The following is an 18,732-nucleotide window of genomic DNA, read 5'->3' as shown; positions in this document are numbered from 1 at the left end:
TCAGTTTTTCCAGCTACTTGTGCATGACTCTTGTCTTCCACTTCACCTTGTCCAGCTGCTTGTGCATTGTTCTTATCATCTCATCTTCATCTTGTCCAGCTTCTAGTGCATGGTTATTGTCAATTTCGCCTTAGCTTGTCCAGCTGCTTGTGCATGATTCTGGTCTTCTCACCTTCAGCTTGTCCAGCTTCGAGTACATGGTTATTGTCAATTTCACCTTAGCTTGTCCAGCTGCTTGTGCATGATTTTGGACTTCTCACCTTCAGCTTGTCCAGCTTCTAGTGCATGGTTATTGTCAATTTCACCTTAGCTTGTCCAGCTGCTTGTGCATGATTCTGGTCTTCTCACTTTCAGCTTGACCAGCTTCTAGTGCATGGTTATTGTCAATTTAGCCTTAGCTTGTCCAGCTGCTTGTGCATGATTCTGGTCTTCTCACATTCAGCTTGACTGCTTGTGCATGACTTGTCTTCTCACCTTCAGCTTGTCAAGCTGCTTGTGCATGATTCTGGTCTTTCACCTTCAGCTTGTCCAGCTTCGAGTGCATGGTTATTGTCAATTTCGCCTTAGCTTGTCCAACTGCTTGTGCATGATTCTGGTCTTTCACCTTCAGCTTGTCTAGCTGCTTGTGCATGATTTGTCTTCGCACCTTCAGCTTGTCCAGCTTCTAGTGCACGGTTATTGTCAATTTCGCCTTAGCTTGTCCAGCTGCTTGTGCATGATTCTGGTCTTCTCACCTTCAGCTTGTCCAGCTGCTTGTGCATGATTCTGGTCTTCTTACCTTCAGCTTGTCCAGCTGCTTGTGCATGATTCTGGTCTTCTCACCTTCAGCTTGTCCAGCTGCTTGTGCATGATTCTGGCCTTCTTACCTTCAGCTTGTCCAGCTGCTCGTCGCACTTAAGTAAGGTGTACGGATGCAGTATGGTTAAGTTCAACATAATATCGAGTGTTATTTAATGCCACAATCGCGAAATCTTATGCGTAGTACGTATATATCGATGATATTTTATATGTAAATAATTCAAAACAAAACTCTTTTTTTCTCTTAACTCCAGGGATAGATTTCAGTGCGCTCCGGTTTACACATTAGTATTGGCCTGAGGAACAAAATGCACTATAGTTTCATTCTGGACAGCACTTGGTCCAACTTCCATACATGGATTGGCACTGTCCTTTATTTACATACTTTACCTATGTAATGTTATATGTTACAGTCAAAACTCATAAACAGTCAAAACGATGAATTATTCTTAATTTGGACTTTGCATAGTTTGTGACTAAATCGCGCAGTGTAAAAATGTCCAAGGATAAACAATAGTTTATCTTAACTAGACTTACGATGTTTTTTTGTTCATTGAAATTAAACAATAGATCTTCAGTTATTAAAATGGGAAATTGACATAGCACTGTAATCTGAGAAACTTATTTAATGGAGTACCTAGTCGGTACATGAAGTTTTAATTTATTCATATTCATTTATTTATTATTGGATGGAATTATGTATGTAAGGAATTAATGGAAAATTCAAAGAGAACATCTCATTGATACGAATGATGTGTTAGTAAAAATATGCGAAGTTAAGGCCATTTATATTAATAAATATCAGTTAAATAAAATCAAATGCACAACCCCAACCCAACATGCCATAGCATAGAGAATTAGAGATACTGATTAAGCAATATTTAGGTTTTCATTCACGAGGATTTTCAGTGGATACTTACATCGAAGAAGCGAATACAGAGTCGGAGACATCAGTTCAATAAAGTCTGGAAAATAATTAAAAACCCAACAGAAACATACTGTGATAAATGGAAAGTATTTTCCATTTAGGCACCTACCAGAAAAGTAGATAAACTGAATTTAGAGTTGAGTCTATTAGCGTACTTAGATTTTCCTACATACTCATGGCTACGTATGTGTTAACCAAGACTTGATTGTATTAATTAATGGTTTAATTATTATTATTTTCTTCTAAATTGTTTATAAGGCTAAGAACTCATGGCGAGATTTTAACACGCGCCCGCGGTGGTTGTGGAATTGCGGTTTTATTTCAAAACTCACGGGACCGGTTATTTGAACGGTTACGCAGCCGCCGATCATCGCCCGCAAACGTGACGGGCGATAATCGCAAGACGGCAAGTCGGGCGCTTGCCAGCACTGCTGCACTGGTACAAAATGTTCGCCCGCCAATCGATTGCAGAGCGCGCAGGCGATAACCGCAGAGGCTGCGGTTACCGCGGCCCGCGCGATTCTTTTAGTTGTCCGCCGGTGCAGCGGGACCCGCATACAACCGCACACACTGCGGGCGTAAACCGCGTCGTGAGTTGTGCATTAATTTTTACATAAGTATCTACACTCTATAATTATGTAGATAGAATCTGCGGGCCTGCAACCGCGGGCGCGGGTGAAAATCGCGCCGTGAGTTTCAGATAGCGTCTTTCTGCTGATAGTTGGATATTTGTACTGAACGATGCGCTATTTTCTTTATCAAGTTAGTTATATTCTTACTCGTTTTTTGTGGTGTAATAGCAAACAAATTGATCTCAGCCCTGGAGTCTCGCTTTCGCAATCAAAGCGATGAGTAAATAAATATCGGTGTGAATAGCGGCTGCTGGCGACAGCCCGCGCCCCGCCATGTTTACTTTCGCGCCAAACGCACACACCGCGCGTTGAAAGGGTCAAGAAAATCACAAACCGCGCTACCTCGACTTTTCAACCGGGAGTCTTACGAATAATATTACACATCGTATAGCATGAAGTGTAAAAACCAACATGTCTACGAAGATTTATCTCAAAACTATGAAATTGAAGTTGAAACCGCAACGTAAACAAGAACTATTAGACTATGAGGTGAGGTCGTAATGGTATGGTACCTACCTAAAACCTTTAAGTAATGAACTGTAAATAGACGTACCCTCGCAGTGCTAAAATATCTACAGGGTGGAAACGATAAGTGATATCACTCGATTATTTCTAAACTATACCAGATATCGAAAAACTGGTTACTGATCCTGAAAGTAGGTACTTCACGAGCTCTTTCAAATGGTACCAATAAGAGGTAACAGAATAAACGGGATATATCCGAAAATTCAATGTTTCCAGCTTCCATACTAAATGTATGCCAACCGCTCAATATTAGAAGTGTAATTTTTAAAAAACTTAAAATAAACTCGTAAATTGCATTCTTATTTAAAATTATTTATGGAAAACATTAGTTTTAGGCTTTAGGGCAAGTGACCCGGTTGTGGCCACCGACCCCTTTGTGGCCATTTAGAACTTCAAATCGTTATAACTAAGGCAAAGACTAATATATTACTCTATGGTTTACGGGAATAAAAATATCTAATATTAGCAACACTGATAGCGTTAACAGCTTTGATGTGTCAAGCTTCACTTCAATCCAACAAGTCATTACTTTTTGAGAAGCGTTAATTGTTTTAAGTCTTAGCAAAAAGGCTAAGGCGAGCGGGTGAGTAAACAATCATTATTTTCTAAATCCTTCTTTTTTTTTAATGTTTATGTTAATCCTTAATAAAGAATACACTGTCTAAGTGATACTAATGATATTTTATCGCTATTTGTTTATTAAGTGGGTTTATGAGAGGTGGCCACTAATGGAGCCAGAATGAATGAATTTTCCCATCTTTGGCCACATGCCTGGCCAAAAGTGGTGCACGAAGAACCCCACTTTTGGCCATTTAGTTATTATCGTGATTTTTCAATTTAATTACTTAGCTATTTTGATATAAGTTACGATTATAATGCCTCCATCGAAACAAAATACTCAAAAAATCGGTGTTGTGAAAAGAATTGTTCCAGTACTAACCGCATAAACTTATACTATAGGTTAATGTTGATCTTCTTAATTGTAATTTCAATTCGAGCTGAGATATTATATTTAATACTAGCGGCCGCCCACGACTTCGTACGCGTGGATCCCGTTTTACCCCCTTCATCTATCTTACGCGGTTTAGATTTTTTCGAACAAATGTTTCTTCCCGCTAACTCCCGTTCCCGTGGGAATTTTGCAATATCCTGATGTAACTAAGCTTTAAGTTTACTAAGGTACCTACATACCAAATTTCAAGCGTCTAAATTAAGCAGTTTAGATTTTTCATACAAAAGGATTTTCGCGCGAATTCCCGTTCCCGTGGGAATTTCGGGAATTCCTTGTTTTAACTAAGCTTTAAGTTTACTAAGGTACCTACATACCAAATTTAGAGCGTCTAACTTAAGCAGTTTAGATTTTTCATACAAAAGGATTTTCCCGCTAATTCCCGTTCCCGTGGGAATCCCTAAGTATACTATAACCTGCCCAGGAGTATGAAAAATAATTGTACCAAGTTTCGTTAAAATCCGTCGGGTAGTTTTTGTTTTTTTTTTGATGAATTTTGATGGCCAGAACTGGCACATGACTGTGGCCAGAAATGGGGTAAAGCTGGCCAAAAATGGCACAAATTCCCATTTCTTTTTCTTTTCTACAGGATTATTTTTCCATTGAATCATTATGAAAAAAAATGTATCCTTAGGCTAGATCTAAATATATTTAATCACTTTTTTGAAATAAGTCCGTGATAACAAAAACTGTAAAATGATATAGCCTCAAAGTCTTTTTTTATAAAATTTGCTATAATATTATCAAGAGATGAGTGCCATGCCATATCTGTGACAGTACTAAATGTATGGAAGATGGAAACAATGATTTTTTAGATAGATCCAGTTTATTCTGGAACTTAATATTAATACTATTGGATAGAGTTCGTGAAGCACTTTTAGGATCAGTAACCAGTTTTACGATATCTTTTGCAGTTTTTAATATTATGAGGCTATACTAAATGTATGGAAGCCGGTAACATTGAATTTTCGGATAGATCCAGTTTATTCTTTAACCTATTATTGGTACCGTTTGATAGAGCTCATGAAGCACTTTCAGGATCAGTAACTAGTTTTTTGATATCTGGTGTAGTTTAGAAATAATCGAGTGAGATCACTTATCGTTTCCACCCTGTATATAAAGTATTTTTTTTAGATAAAAAACAACATTGATATTAGCTTAAAGCTGAATAGAAATTTTATAACATCTGTATTTTTGCAAAATTGCAATTTATTTTAACACCTACAAAAACAAGCTAAAGAATAAAAAAACTACCGACCGAGACATCTTCCAAACTTATAAACTGAACTGATTACTATGCGTAATCTGTAGCACTGTAGCCTACTAACGTGCTAGATCGTATACATACAGTGTGTTGATTTTTATACTTGATCAAACGGAAAGGGTTGATTCTGCTGCTCAAACAACAACTTTTCCCAAGAGACCGAAATTAACCTTTCCACGTGGGTTATTTAGTATGAGGATGTAATTGTTTTGGATGTACGCAAAGTAATGAGTATAATCAACCCCTCTCGTTTACCAAGTATAAAAAACACCCTGTATGATAGAAATACCTATATGCGATATTTGTGGACAACAAACGTGGAAGTAAAAATATGATTTTTCGTACGAACAATTTGTTGAATGCATTCACCCAGAAGAATACACGTCCGTGTGAACAGCGCGGAGGGCTCGCGAGTCGCACAAGCCCCCTCGGCGGCGCCACTTACTGACACTTGTATACCACAAATACTCTACCGCGTCCTAATGGAAAAGACATGCTGCGATGAGCGCCCTGGATAAATACTTTATTGAGACAAGTGCTTGGCCGTGTTCGCTATTGATTAAAGTTCTATGTCTAGCGAAAAATGCCGAAAATAAGTGCAATATACAAATTATATTTACGTGCGACGTGTATTCTCGAAAGTATCTACTCACTCCGCTGTAAGACGTAATATTCTATTCATGAATAAATAAATAAATAAAAGTAATGTAGAAATACTCATAACTGTTTGGTAGTGCATACCATCATTCGCCTATTCGAAGGTGTCTCTCATGGCGTACATCTTTGCGTATCAACTATCACTTAATGTAGTAAATAAAGTATTAATAAAAATACAAAAAAATGTGTAATAGAAAAAGTTGCTATCGTTTTTGTTTTTCTCTATCATGATGCCATTCAATGCAGTGTGTGCAATGTGCCTATCGAAGTGGCAAAAAATTACGAATCAATTAGAAAGTGTCGTATCTGTAGCCGCAGGGTCTTGTTACCGATATATTGTAAAATAAAATATGAGACTGAGTTGCCACCTAACTTTAGCAGTACCTAACTATAAATGACCCACGCTGAACTGTCCCGCCAAACTCAATGACAGGGGGGCGCTACCATCGTTCAACTATATGGTTTCCAACATGGAAAAAATCGGAACCAGCGATTCGGTATTGACGGTGGCGCCCCGCTGTCAATGTCATCGACAGGACAGTCCAGTATTTTGGAACTATATAACGATAACCGGTGTTTTTTATGGAGTTTGACAGATTTTTGACGTTTGTTAAAGTTTAAGATGGTGCAACCCAGCCTGAATGAGTATATAATAAGTTAAAGTGAACCTCACCGTCTTTCTTCATGTTGACCCGCAGGCACTTGGAGAAGCGGCACGCCTGGCACTGGTTGCGGCGCGTCACGTCCACCACGCACCGCCCGTTCTCTTTGCACACATAATCCAAGTTCCTATAACACATACCTAGTTAATTATCCACTATTTGGATTTCTGCTGAGAAGAGACGGTATTCACTCACGCGAAAAATATTACACTCTTCACAGTAATAGACCACATGAATGAGTAACCTTATTAAAATATGGGAAAAGTTGGAAAAAACTATGGAAGAAGAAAGAAGATAAATAAGTGTAATTTTACAGGAGTGCAAATCAGACAAAACAAATACTTAAATTCGGCAAAACGAACATATAAGCTCCATGCTACGACGAAGGCACCGTATGAGTTGATCAGTTTTTTTTTACCAAATAAATATTGACTCACTCTTAGCAATTAAAGATACTAGGCATAGATTAAGATTTGTTTAATTATTTAATAAAATAAGTTAGGCAAATTAGCGCGGTCTACAGAATCGGTGCTACGAGCTTGCTACGACATGCAAGACACTGGTCGTTTTGTAGTCAGTTGCGACGCGACGCCGTAGATCTACGACGTAGATTCTACGTGATTTATGTGAAACGTCTTCAGTGGCGGATTTACCAGCAGGCTGAGTAGGCTGAAGCCTAGGGCGGCAAATTTAATGGGGCGGCAGACTCACTTCTATACTAATATTATAAATGAGAAAGTAACTCTGTCTGTGTACATATCTTGCTTTCACGCCTAAACCACTGAACTGATTTTGATGAAATTTGGGATAGAGATAGTTTGAGTCCCGGGAAAGGACATAGGATAGATTTTATCCCGGTTTTTGAAACAGGGACGCGCCCGACATTTTTCTGTGACAGACAACATTCCATGCAAGCGTAGCCGCGGGCTGAAAGCTGGTACTGAATATTTCAACATCCCTACGTGAACAAATGCTAAACTCTTTGTAAAACATAATTTAATAGGGACAAAAGTATGTTTAACGGGTTACCTAGCCTAGCGGCAAATCTGTAAATCCGCCACTGCACGTCATGTAATAATATTCTTGTTTCTGAGGGTGGATTGTCAGAAAGCAAACAGAACTTTTACTATCTGAGAAGCTGGCGCACACGTGACAAAAGCGAACAGAATCGTGTATTGTCCGAGTACAGCTGATACCGTCTGATGCTCCTCTTGAAGAAGCCGCGGCAGCCGTCGCAGGAGGGCACGCCGTAGTGCTTCCCGGAGGCCTTGTCTCCGCACACCCGGCACAGCGCCTCCGGCTTGCCGCCACTCGCCTCCATCGCCACCTGCTTAAAACAGAAAACGATTTGTTTAGAAAAAACCGGCCAAATGCGTGTCGTGTCGTGCCATACGCAGTGTAGGGTTTCGTAGTTGCCCATCGTTACCACAATATATTTCAGAAGCTAGCAATTACTATATCTAAAGTCACTTTTAATATTTTCTTCTAAGGATTTAATTATTTATTTACTTTTATTTTTCCTTGTCAGGCCTACGGAACCCTAAAAATTACTTAGGCTGAGTTGCACCAGGTTGCACCACTTAACATGATTTTCCTGTGGATTTTGACAGATTTTTGACGTTTGTCAAAGTTAAAGTAAAATGGTGCAGCCCAGCCTTCCGGAAGCTCGGTGATGGTTACTGTGATGATAAATGCAAGAAATGGTCGGACGAAACAGTCACCTATCATTACCGTCTGTGGCACCTACAAGCACCTAACAAACATTAACATTATTGTTACCTAAAAATATAGAAACTTCCTTTATGAGTTACGATGCTCAGTATGGCGATGGCCAGTCCTTTAGTTAGAGAAATATTAATAGTCCATGCTAACTACTAAATTAATAATCTAGAGATGCACAAATAGAGTGCTACGACGCATGGAGTTTACTTACTACGATGTTCACTTCAAACATATCAAGAACATAAAAAATCGAATTCGCACCATATACACTGAGCCAAGATATCTCTTCTTTTGAATGTTTGCAAAATCATAAACGCATTATCAAAAACATATAATGTTATTCTTATGCAATTGTGGTGAGCGTAAAATATGCGCATAAAGTTTTTTTTTATACAATAGCTCAATCAAACTTTCGCAAATCCTTTTGGGATAGGTAATTGTGAAAGGATACTGCCGCGTCACCGACATCAAGTATTAATAAGCGATTGATTATTCAACGCCGCCCCGATGCTTTACCGCAAAATATAAAAATATGAGTTGGCGACAGATAAATGGGTGTTTGATAGGAGCGTGAAATTGCGACGTGTCACGTGCCGTTGTGGGCTAATAATATTCCTTTCCTTTCCCTGTGCCAGTGTTCAGGTCATTACCTCGCACTTGCCATGACACAGTGGTTTTTCATAGTCGGTCTCAGAAGAACTTAGATGTTAGGGCGACTTTAACTATATTAAAGAGCAGCTGCCCTACAATGCTCTTAGAAGAGATTTTTTGACGCGTGTTTTGATTCTACGAGTGATCTTTAAGAAAAGTTGTATCCACAAAAGAGAATGTAAGTAGTGCAATTTAAAAGTCGATGAAAATACATCGACTTTCAAATGACTGATTCTGTAAATCAGATCAACGGGATTGGCCATGGGACTGACATCAATATTTTCTTCTAACTACACCCGCGCTAACCACCGGTTATATCGCTATGTTGTTATGTGAAAAACCAGCATTATAATTAATAGAAAAACGTACCAATAACATAACATTGACAAAACACTCTGCGTAGTCCATTCAAAACTGTACGTAAAGTTTAGTAGGGATTCTTCCTAATGTAGTTTTTCAAAATGACAACAGAACGTTCATTTAAAGTTAACTATCGATGCAATCAATGAGCAATCAAAGTATAATTCGAGTTATATCTAGTGACGTACCTATACTGCAATTATGTCGCGATAGGCAGGAATTATTCTGTGGTGGTTTGTTGTTGGGTGCCTCGATAATTGGACCGGCTGCAGTGTCTCCCACGGACGTCACGGCGGAGGGGGAGTGACTTCGTCGAATGGTGTCAGAGTTGCCAACACGGCCCTCCGATTTGTCTAAAGTCATATCTCTATCGTATAGCGACATCTTTATCGCATTAAAAAGACATTATTGGAAATTAATTACAAAGAGAAAAATGCTAGAGATTGAACAATTTCTCATGGTAAAAAAGTTGGTTTGTTGTGCAAACAATATAAACCTAAAATCTGGTGATTAGCAGCACATTACCCACGACGAAACGATGGCACTTGTTAGGCACCTACTTGCTGAAGTATCTAACCTACACGGACGTAGACTAATATTTAGAATTGAATTTTAGGTTTAAGTGTAAAGGTTGGCAAATAATATCCCATATTAGCAAAGGGCAAGAAAATGAGGCGAAAAGAAAAAAAAATATTTCGTCAGTTCTACAGCTTACCAACATACACCATTTATAAAGTGGGTAGATGATAACAGTTGCTGGAAAATTGACTTAGGAGGTACTACATAAATCTCATAGTTACAAATGCAATTAATCACCTCGCGTTACGTAACTTGTAAGTTAGCAAACGGTCGTCAATTAATAAAACAAAAGAGGACGACCGTGGTTCCGGCAAGCCGGCAAGTGGCGTGGACGTGGTATCAATGTTTTGGTAGCGCGTGCCGCGGCCCGCCCACAAACAATTACGCCGTATGCCGACAATCTCGGCAGGCCGCCAGGCCGCCGCTAAACGGTGGGGGCCGATAATGACGATAAATCGTGTTACGTATAAGTTTTGACTTTACGCACGATTGGTACTTTAGGGCCATTTGTTTTGCCTACACCATGTCGAACCTGTCTGACTGACAACCAACACAAAGTAAATTCCCTATACAGAGTGTTGATTTCAATCCTTGCTATGTTTATTTAGGTGATCTATTATGACTTATACAATAAAGTAAACGCATTATCCACCAAAAAAAATTACAAACGAAAGTGGAATTTTTAGCGAATATTTTTCGTGCGATATCTACTGTACTGTGGCTCGCATTACTGCAATAAGTTTACACTGCGGCACCAACGAACTACGCGGATCGCTTGCTTATCATGTCGGATAGCCTACTGAAGGAAGCCACGTAAAATAGGTAGTGTAAATAGGTATTTTTCTTTGACTAACTAAAGTTGAAGTTCGTTTTAAATTTTTTTCAAAGTCAATTTTTTTACTGATTCGTGATCAGAATAAGCTAATACTTAATCAACTCCCTAAATTAATATGGCGAGGATTGAAATCAACACCCTGTATAAGAAGTATACCAACTGCGTGACGCATAGCATAGCAACGTACTTGAATGTAGGTATCTTATAAATGTATGTTAATATTAAAGAATTACGAGGTAATAAAATCATCCCTTTTACTCGTAGTCATCTTAAAATGTTTGGTTTTGTCAGTGAAAAAGAACTAAGTACGAAATCGTGCCCGTCGGATCAGTTTAAATCGTCCAGCAACCAACTCCCACAGGTCGTAGGTTCAAGTCCCATTAACTCAAATAAATATTTTAGATGTTTTTTTTCTCATCATCGTTACAGTCACATGACGTACACTGCTGAACATAGGCCCCCCAATGATTTTCAAAATGACCCGTTGGTAGCGGCCTGCATCCAGCGCCTTCCTGCTACCTTTGTCTGGACGTCCACGCTTTTTGTTCTACTTATTGAAACTATATTGACTGTTTATCAAATGGATACAAATATTATATATAAATATACTCTGGGCAAAAGAGAACTCAAATACCTATGTACGAGTATCTACTTTGGTTAGCAAAAGTGACTGAAAACAGTGATTTCGGCCCAAACTATAATTTGGGGTCGAGACAAGTGGCTTGTGTGCATGTAAACATATTGCCGGAATTATTAAACCGGGTAATTATGAAATCGGCCTCGCGTGCCCGCGCCAAAGGGCGGTATGCCATATGACATTTACTTAAACTCTAACCCCGAGGCTTGAGCGTAAATACTTACGGATTAGCTGGGTAAACAGATATATTATTTATCAAGAGAGAAAGAAGCAAAGGAAAATAGTCTGTTATTTGATTCATCAGACAACACAGTTTCATGAAGAAGTTAGAAAATTACTTTGTTAGCACACACCAGAAGACAGACAGATCTCTGTATACGAGTAACGTAGTTAAAAATTGATGGATCTATCTAATTATTTGAATAAAAAAAGCTAGTCTTGTGTGTATGAGAACACGCTTGAGCGTGCTGGAGCGTTCTTTCAGAATGTAGATCCTGACTTCAAAGATGCGGATGTATTGTAGATTGTAGAGCCAGAACTCTACTGGGTAGGTGCGACTCTCCCGTATGTTTTGTACCTACCTATGACAAAGAGAACCACGAAGGAAATAGACTATTTTGATTTCAAAGCTTTTCAGGGGTAGAATAAAGTGCTAGAAAGGAAGTGATAAAGGTCTATAATTTCATCGTCATATCGGTTAATAAAGGTGTCAACTACCCGGTTGGCAAAATTCAACGTAAGTAGGTATAACAGGCAAAAAAGCGATTTTCATAATAAAAATTCGTAAAAATAAAATTATTTCCAAAAATTGGCCAAGCGCGTGTTGTGGCACGCGCAGTGTAGGGTTCCGTACTTAGTTTTCCGTCGTTAACAAAATATACTTCAGAAGCAAGCAATTACTTCATAAGTAATTTTCAATATTTTCATCTAATGAATTTTTATTAGGTAAATACAGGGTGTTAGGTAAATGGGTATATGAGCCGACACTAGCCCATGTTAACATGGTCATATAAATGGTATGGTGAAGTCAGAAAATTGATATCTTCATTTTAATTATTTTAATTTCCATACAAATCGGATTTTATATTTGTACATCATAAGGTTTTTTTAGATTTTTCATTTTCTTATTTTAGAAGTTATGGGGGGGTGGGGGGGGGGGGGAACAACTTTTTTCCACTTTGGAAGCGTCTGTCACGCAAACTATTCGGTTTAGAAAAAAAGTATTTTAGAAACCTCGATATCATTTTTGAAGACCTATCCATAGATACCCCACACGTATGTGTTTGACGAAAAAAATATTTTTGAGTTTCTGTTCTAAATATGGGGAGCCCCCAATATTTATTATTATTTTTTTATTTTTGCATCAAAATCTAAATGCGGTTCACATAATACATCTACTTACTAAGTTTCAACAGTGTAGTTCATAAAGTTTCGGAAAAAAATGGCTGTGACATACGGACGGACAGACGGATGGACGGACAGACAGACAGACATGACGAATCTATAAGGGTTCCGTTTTTTGCCATTTGGCTACGGAAGCCTAAAAACGAATCGATTAACTTAGTTCTGAAGTTATTACGTAAGTTAAATCATTTAAATGGCCGTTAAGTAATATATTCTTGAATGTTTTTTTCAACCCCGATCGTGTAGGTACTCGTACATTTAAATTCAAGATAGGTAGGTACCCATTTTTTTATTTGTAAATACATAATACGCAAGATTGACGAAAGGATTAAGTAAATAGATAAAATAAGCATAAAAATAAAAATATATAGACAAAAAATCTGTGTAAATACTGCCCTAAAAAGGGTGGAACACTAATTTTAGCACTTGCCTGAAAATGCATTGACTGAAGGCTTAGCCCGATTAAGTTAGCACAAAAGTAGGGGTAAGGGTTAAATTAATTAATTCACAGGTACAGCAGAAAATATTTAGTAATTTTTGGAACACCTTTATAAATGTGGAAACTCGTATTTTTCAGCATTATGCGAATTTTATAGTAACTCTGCATGCCAACTTGACCGGCGCCATTCATGGCAGTCTTGAACTCTTGATCAGTGTGTATTACCAATTACCTATTACCACAGAATAATTATAAGTACTACGTACAGAAGTTTTACTTCGCGAATAGTACGAGAGCCCACGACCAAAATTTTTGTCTCATAGCAATACGGCCAAAACCGCATCAAATCGATAGATACGATTATCCTGAACTCGAAAATACTAATATCAGACATTTTCCGCGTAGCGTTTGATCTGACCGAATTTTCAAAATTGTCAAAGAATTTTACCGAACTGCATCATAGCAATATGTCTGATTTGCAGACTGTAGTTGAATAATAGTTCTGAGATACCGGAAACATTATTTTCAGACGTTAGTGGTGTAGCGCAAACCCGAAAAATCACTTAAAAAAATTAAAAATGAGACAAAAAAAATGTCTCATAGCAATACGTCTGAAAATCTTTTTTATTAGTAAATTTTGGTAATTTGATGCGAACAAAACAATTTTCAGACGGAAATGTGAACGCATTAAATTTTGAGACCGTTTTGAAAATGTTAACAAATTTTACCGATCGGTATCATAGCAATATGTCTGAAAATTGTTGGACATGATAAAATAAGTTGTCCACATGTGCAAAAAATTTATATCAGACAAATTATGTGTAGCACCTTCTCTATCATACAACTTTTTGATACACTTAAAGTGTCTGAAAACAGGTTTTTGGTAATCATGACAGCAATACGAAAAGTTGAAAAAAATAATTATCCGTATTGCTATGATACAGGTCGGCTAAATTTGTTGACATTTTTAAAAATGCGCACAGGCTATATGCTACGCGCTAAATGTCTGAAAACAAACTTTTTCGTAATACAATTATAAAATCTATGTACATTTTCACTATCAGACGTATTGCTATAATACCGACTGTCTTTTTTTTTTGACACAGCAGAAATGGCCTCCCACGCAGTTGCTACACTTTCGACCGTTACTACACATCTAGTCGGGTTCAGAATCATACAATCTAACGATTTTATAGGGTTTTTGCCGTATTGCTATGAGACATGGTTTTGGTCGTGGGCTCTCGTACTAGAAGGTATTTACAAAGGATGCTCAATGTCATTAACAATGGTGTAATTTAGCCTGTCTCAAGAGTCAAGCACCATTTTGTTGACAAACGTCAGTGATCGGCACTGCGCCGAAGCTATAGGGCTGACTTCGGTAAAATGATGTGACGTGAGGTGCCAAACTACGGAAAATGGCGGAGGAAATACATGATTTAGCGTGAATAAATTATCATGAATAACATTAACTACTTATTTACCTTTCAGTGTCTTGAGGCAACTTAAAAAAGTACATTCTGTGTTTTTATTATTGTTTAGGCAGTTAAATACTACATGGTATTTAGTACACCATTTTCTTTATTTTCTTCCATCATACACGAGAATACGCGTGCGTGAGTCAATGTTCGCTCGTATTGTGAGGCCTTCAAGTTGAATAGTATCCTGTAGGTGGGCCATCGTGCGTGTTTTGTTTTCGATGTAAACTCGCGGAGATGAACAGGCCTGCTATTACTTAGAACGTAGAAGGTGTAAAGCTTAGTAGAAAAGTAGAAAGGAATATTTTGCAAGTTGCTTCGTTCGCCAATACCTCACAATTACTTCTGCTACGGAGTGCTACGAAGAGGTAACTAGGCCGTTTGTACAACATCCGTTTTTATCCAAGACAGACCGCCAAAAATCGAATATATCCTTTGTTTGCTGTCAATTTTCACGCCGGACCTATGTCCGATGCATATCATTATAAACCATACATCACTGCAAAATCAGGCGAAAAATCGGGCCGTAGGCCGGTCTAAAAAAGGTAGTTTACAAGTGGTCGAAAATACGCTACGGAGTGCTACGAAGAGGTAACGTAGCAAAAGTATAGTTACTAAAGCTTTGTTTTGTCACCTGAGAAAATGATACGTGTTTTCGTTGATTTCCGGATGTTAATCAGTAATTTTTCTCCCAATGGGTAACAGCGTAACATAAAATGATGTAACTGAACGGGAAAAAGAGGTATTCGTTTTTTTCACAGACAGAAAGCGACACTCGGACTTTTCTGAAGGATACTTTATTAGTCCTCCTTTTCATGAAAAATAACGCATGGAATTGGAGAGTCACAGAAAAGGTAAGTTACTATTAATTTAGTAAGAAAAAACCTTTAAAAGGTGAGAGAAAAGGGCATGGTATGCACCTATGTACGAGTATGATTGGTTATTTTAATCCAATGATTTAATCTATGTTCAAAATATAAGCTTTTCCGAAAAAGATATTTCAACGCAAACCTATTAGGTACATTAGGTACATAAGGCAGGCAGGTACCTGCCTGTGTGAATTCTATTTATTTTAATTGACCTTAATAAACGTCAAAAAGTACGAATATCAAGTACCTATACTACTTCGCGTTATTTTATTATTATAAATAAAACAATATAATAGGAATTATTTTACCGAAATCGAACCTCGATCTGACACACTAATCTCAAAACGTTTATGGCGCATAAGATAGATAAAATAAAATGCAGTTGACCTAAGATATTTAAAAATCACGGAATATTAATTGGGCTGTGATAATTAAAAAATAAGGAACTCACCGCTCACAGCTTCGAAGCCCGGCAAGCACGGGGCACAAAAAAGCTTTGGGGTATTTCTTCGCTGCGGCATCGGGGCGGCCGCGGTGGGAGGACTTCAGCAGGGCGGGGCGAATAACAGCCCCAACGCTGCGCGCCCCCATTGGGCGAAGAAAGAGGCGTACCGCACCGATTTCTACCCAGAGCACTTACTTTTCAACACTGGCATTAGTTTCTTTTGTTCCAAACTATCACTTATTTCACTGAAACAGCATATTTACTACGATAATATTTTCAAAAGTGTGTTTTAACGGACAATTGAAAGGTAGGACAAGTTCAAGTGTGTCCATTAAGTGACTTATCGTGGGAGTGACGTAACTGAAGAATAACAAGTTGTGCTTTATTTATTTATTACACAATCATTATCTACCTTGACCCACTCCGTTTGAAGAGCTTTTGATAAGCTTGATAACGTACAATCTTTGTTACGTACTCGTATATCAGCAGCGTGCTTAGGTACCAAAACATGTTTTATCATAATTAGGTACATAACATAGTATTCAGTTGAAATCAATGACTTCAGTCAGTAAAATGTATTATAGTTTTTTCAAGCACCCGCCCTTTGATAATATGTTCCAACTTAATACTTCCAAAGAAAGAATCTAGAGTCGTGTCATGGGCTATCTGATCTTTCCGTACCGATAGGTGCGGTATTAACTGAAACTTCGTACATGCGATTGTATCTTTCAGTGACCTGTACCTGTATCTGTATAGGTAATTAGCTTTCCGCTCGCGGCTTCGCCCCCGTGGAATTTTGTTTGTCGCAGAACATTATCGCGCGCGCCCCTGTTTCAAAAACCGGGATAAAAACTATCCTATATCCTTTCCCGGGACTTAAACTACTCGTAATATCTATACCAAATAGTTTCAGTGGTTTAGGCGTAAAAGCGACACAGACAAACAGGCAGAGTTACTTTCGCATTTATAATATTACTTATAGTATAAGATCCCGCTATACAACGACCTTCACCGAGATGCTTATTTGATGAAACATATTTTATATTCAATTTAACATGTCAATAATTATATTGCTTAAGGGTTGCCTAGTAAATTTCAGTCCAGGATATGATTAATTAATTATTAAAAAAAGTTTTATTTTTAAATATTTNAAAACTTTTTTTAATAATTAATTAATCATATCCTGGACTGAAATTTATTAGCAACCCTTAAGCAATATAATTATTGACATGTTAAATTGAATATAAAATATGTTTCATCAAATAAGCATCTCGGTGAAGGTCCTTGTATAGCGGGATCTTAGACTATTAGTAGGTATTTCATAATCGGTACTTTTTACTTCCGTAATATTCTATGCTTCCAGCGAAACCGGATTAGACTTTACTTTGTGCTGATTAGGTATTATTCACTTCAAGCGCCCACAGCCGTGTCCGCGACATTTTGTATTCTCAATTGCCCCCTTACCGCTGATTGAGTACCTATTTATTCCCGAGTCCGATTTTCATGAAAACAAAATGAACTAACATTTAAGGGTTACACAAAAGTGCGTTGCATGCCAAAAGATGTTAACTGTGATAGTAAATAATACATATAATTAATAAACAACAAAGTTGTATCAACGTTAGTAAAAATAGTAACTACGCTAAAGATTAATGAAATTATTATGTAATTCGTGTTTCAGAAACGAAAACTTTTTTTGTATGCTAATTTATGAAAATTATTTTAAATTTTTTTTGTTTAAATTGATTTTATTGGTATCTTGTGTATGAGGCATTTATGCGTACCTACCTATTTTCTGCTGTAAGTAATGGACAAGTATCGTGATGTTGAAAACATAAGATTTCACTGAATGGGATTAAAATATATATATACCAAAATTAAAAAGCCGGTGAAGTTATTTTTGAAATCCATCAAGAAATGGCTTTTTAAATTACCTACATATTTTCGCGTGGATTTTAGTGCAGTACAGTGCGCATACATTTTTCCATTAATTCCGTCTTTTCATGCCAAAGTGGGTAATATGGACCAATTAAAATGAAATCATTAGATCGTATTTGTTATGCTCGGGCCACACTAACGGGAAATGCCATTAATTATTGCGATAATGGACGTTAACCGTAGGTGATAGGTGTAATAGCCACGACTTTACGCGATAATTTGACAACGGCATTAAAATTGCCGTTTGGCGTTGGCTATAGCTAAAAGAGATCAACGCGAGAATTAATGCGATGATGCGGCAATACCACACTACATCAGTGTCGAAATAATTATAACGTTAATGGGCATTGACGTTAGCCGTTAGTATGGCCCCAGCATTAAGAATTAAATTAGGACATGAAAAGGAAATGGACATGGGCGGGCCTCTAATATTTTCAGCCATTATAGTTTTGTGTCGCGGTAGAGTTTTACGTAAGTAAAAACAATTTAACACGAATGAAAGTATATTTCATGATGTTGTATACATTCACAGCATTTATTTCATGTTATGGGACGTAATTTTATAGCACGACTACCTAATTGGGTTGTCACATTCTGTGCTTATACAATCAACAAATTCTTCATAATACTTACACAAGCATTCCACTAATACTAACCAATATTTATACACCGATATCACTCTACTGTTGTGTTGTTACGGTGGCAAGTGCAATAATGGAGTTTACATTATTTTGAAATGTAAGGCTTTACTCCACAAAATATTTTAAATTTTTGACTTTCTATCATGAAGAAAATTCGGATGTCAGCAGATTATGACAAACATAAACACGCTTTAATAAGGAACAGAACATTCCTATTCCATGATAGCAACTCATACAACGAAACTGCATCATATTATAAAAC

The 18,732-nt window shown here is 37.6% G+C and overlaps 1 protein-coding gene across 1 annotated transcript; it reads right to left on the bottom strand.

The window, feature by feature from the left end:
- Positions 1–13: 13 nt before the first annotated feature.
- LOC114358921 (nuclear receptor subfamily 2 group E member 1) lies at positions 14–9,284 on the bottom strand. Its single transcript, XM_028313093.1, has 5 exons — positions 9,218–9,284; positions 7,672–7,802; positions 6,487–6,602; positions 1,719–1,763; positions 14–99 (listed from the first exon to the last, which is right to left on the bottom strand). Exons 1-5 carry the CDS (start codon positions 9,254–9,256, stop codon positions 14–16), a joined length of 417 nt encoding a protein of 138 aa, XP_028168894.1. The 5' UTR covers positions 9,257–9,284.
- Between the last annotated feature and the right edge of the window lie 9,448 nt (positions 9,285–18,732).

This window comes from Ostrinia furnacalis, unplaced genomic scaffold, assembly GCF_004193835.3.
Source record: "Ostrinia furnacalis isolate ACB-3 unplaced genomic scaffold, ASM419383v2 OfSCF4153, whole genome shotgun sequence".
Lineage (NCBI taxonomy): Eukaryota > Metazoa > Arthropoda > Insecta > Lepidoptera > Crambidae > Ostrinia > Ostrinia furnacalis.
This window is presented reverse-complemented; position numbering and strand designations above follow the sequence as displayed.

Coding starts and splice junctions, on each gene's coding strand:
- LOC114358921 (XM_028313093.1), bottom strand. CDS start 9,256: ATGGACTACGCAGAGTGTTTTGTCAATGTTATGTTATTG. Junction 7,803..9,217: donor TTGTCAATGTTATGTTATTG/GTACGTTTTTCT, acceptor TGTTTTAAGCAG/GTGGCGATGGAGGCGAGTGG. Junction 6,603..7,671: donor TTCAAGAGGAGCATCAGACG/GTATCAGCTGTA, acceptor TATGTGTTATAG/GAACTTGGATTATGTGTGCA.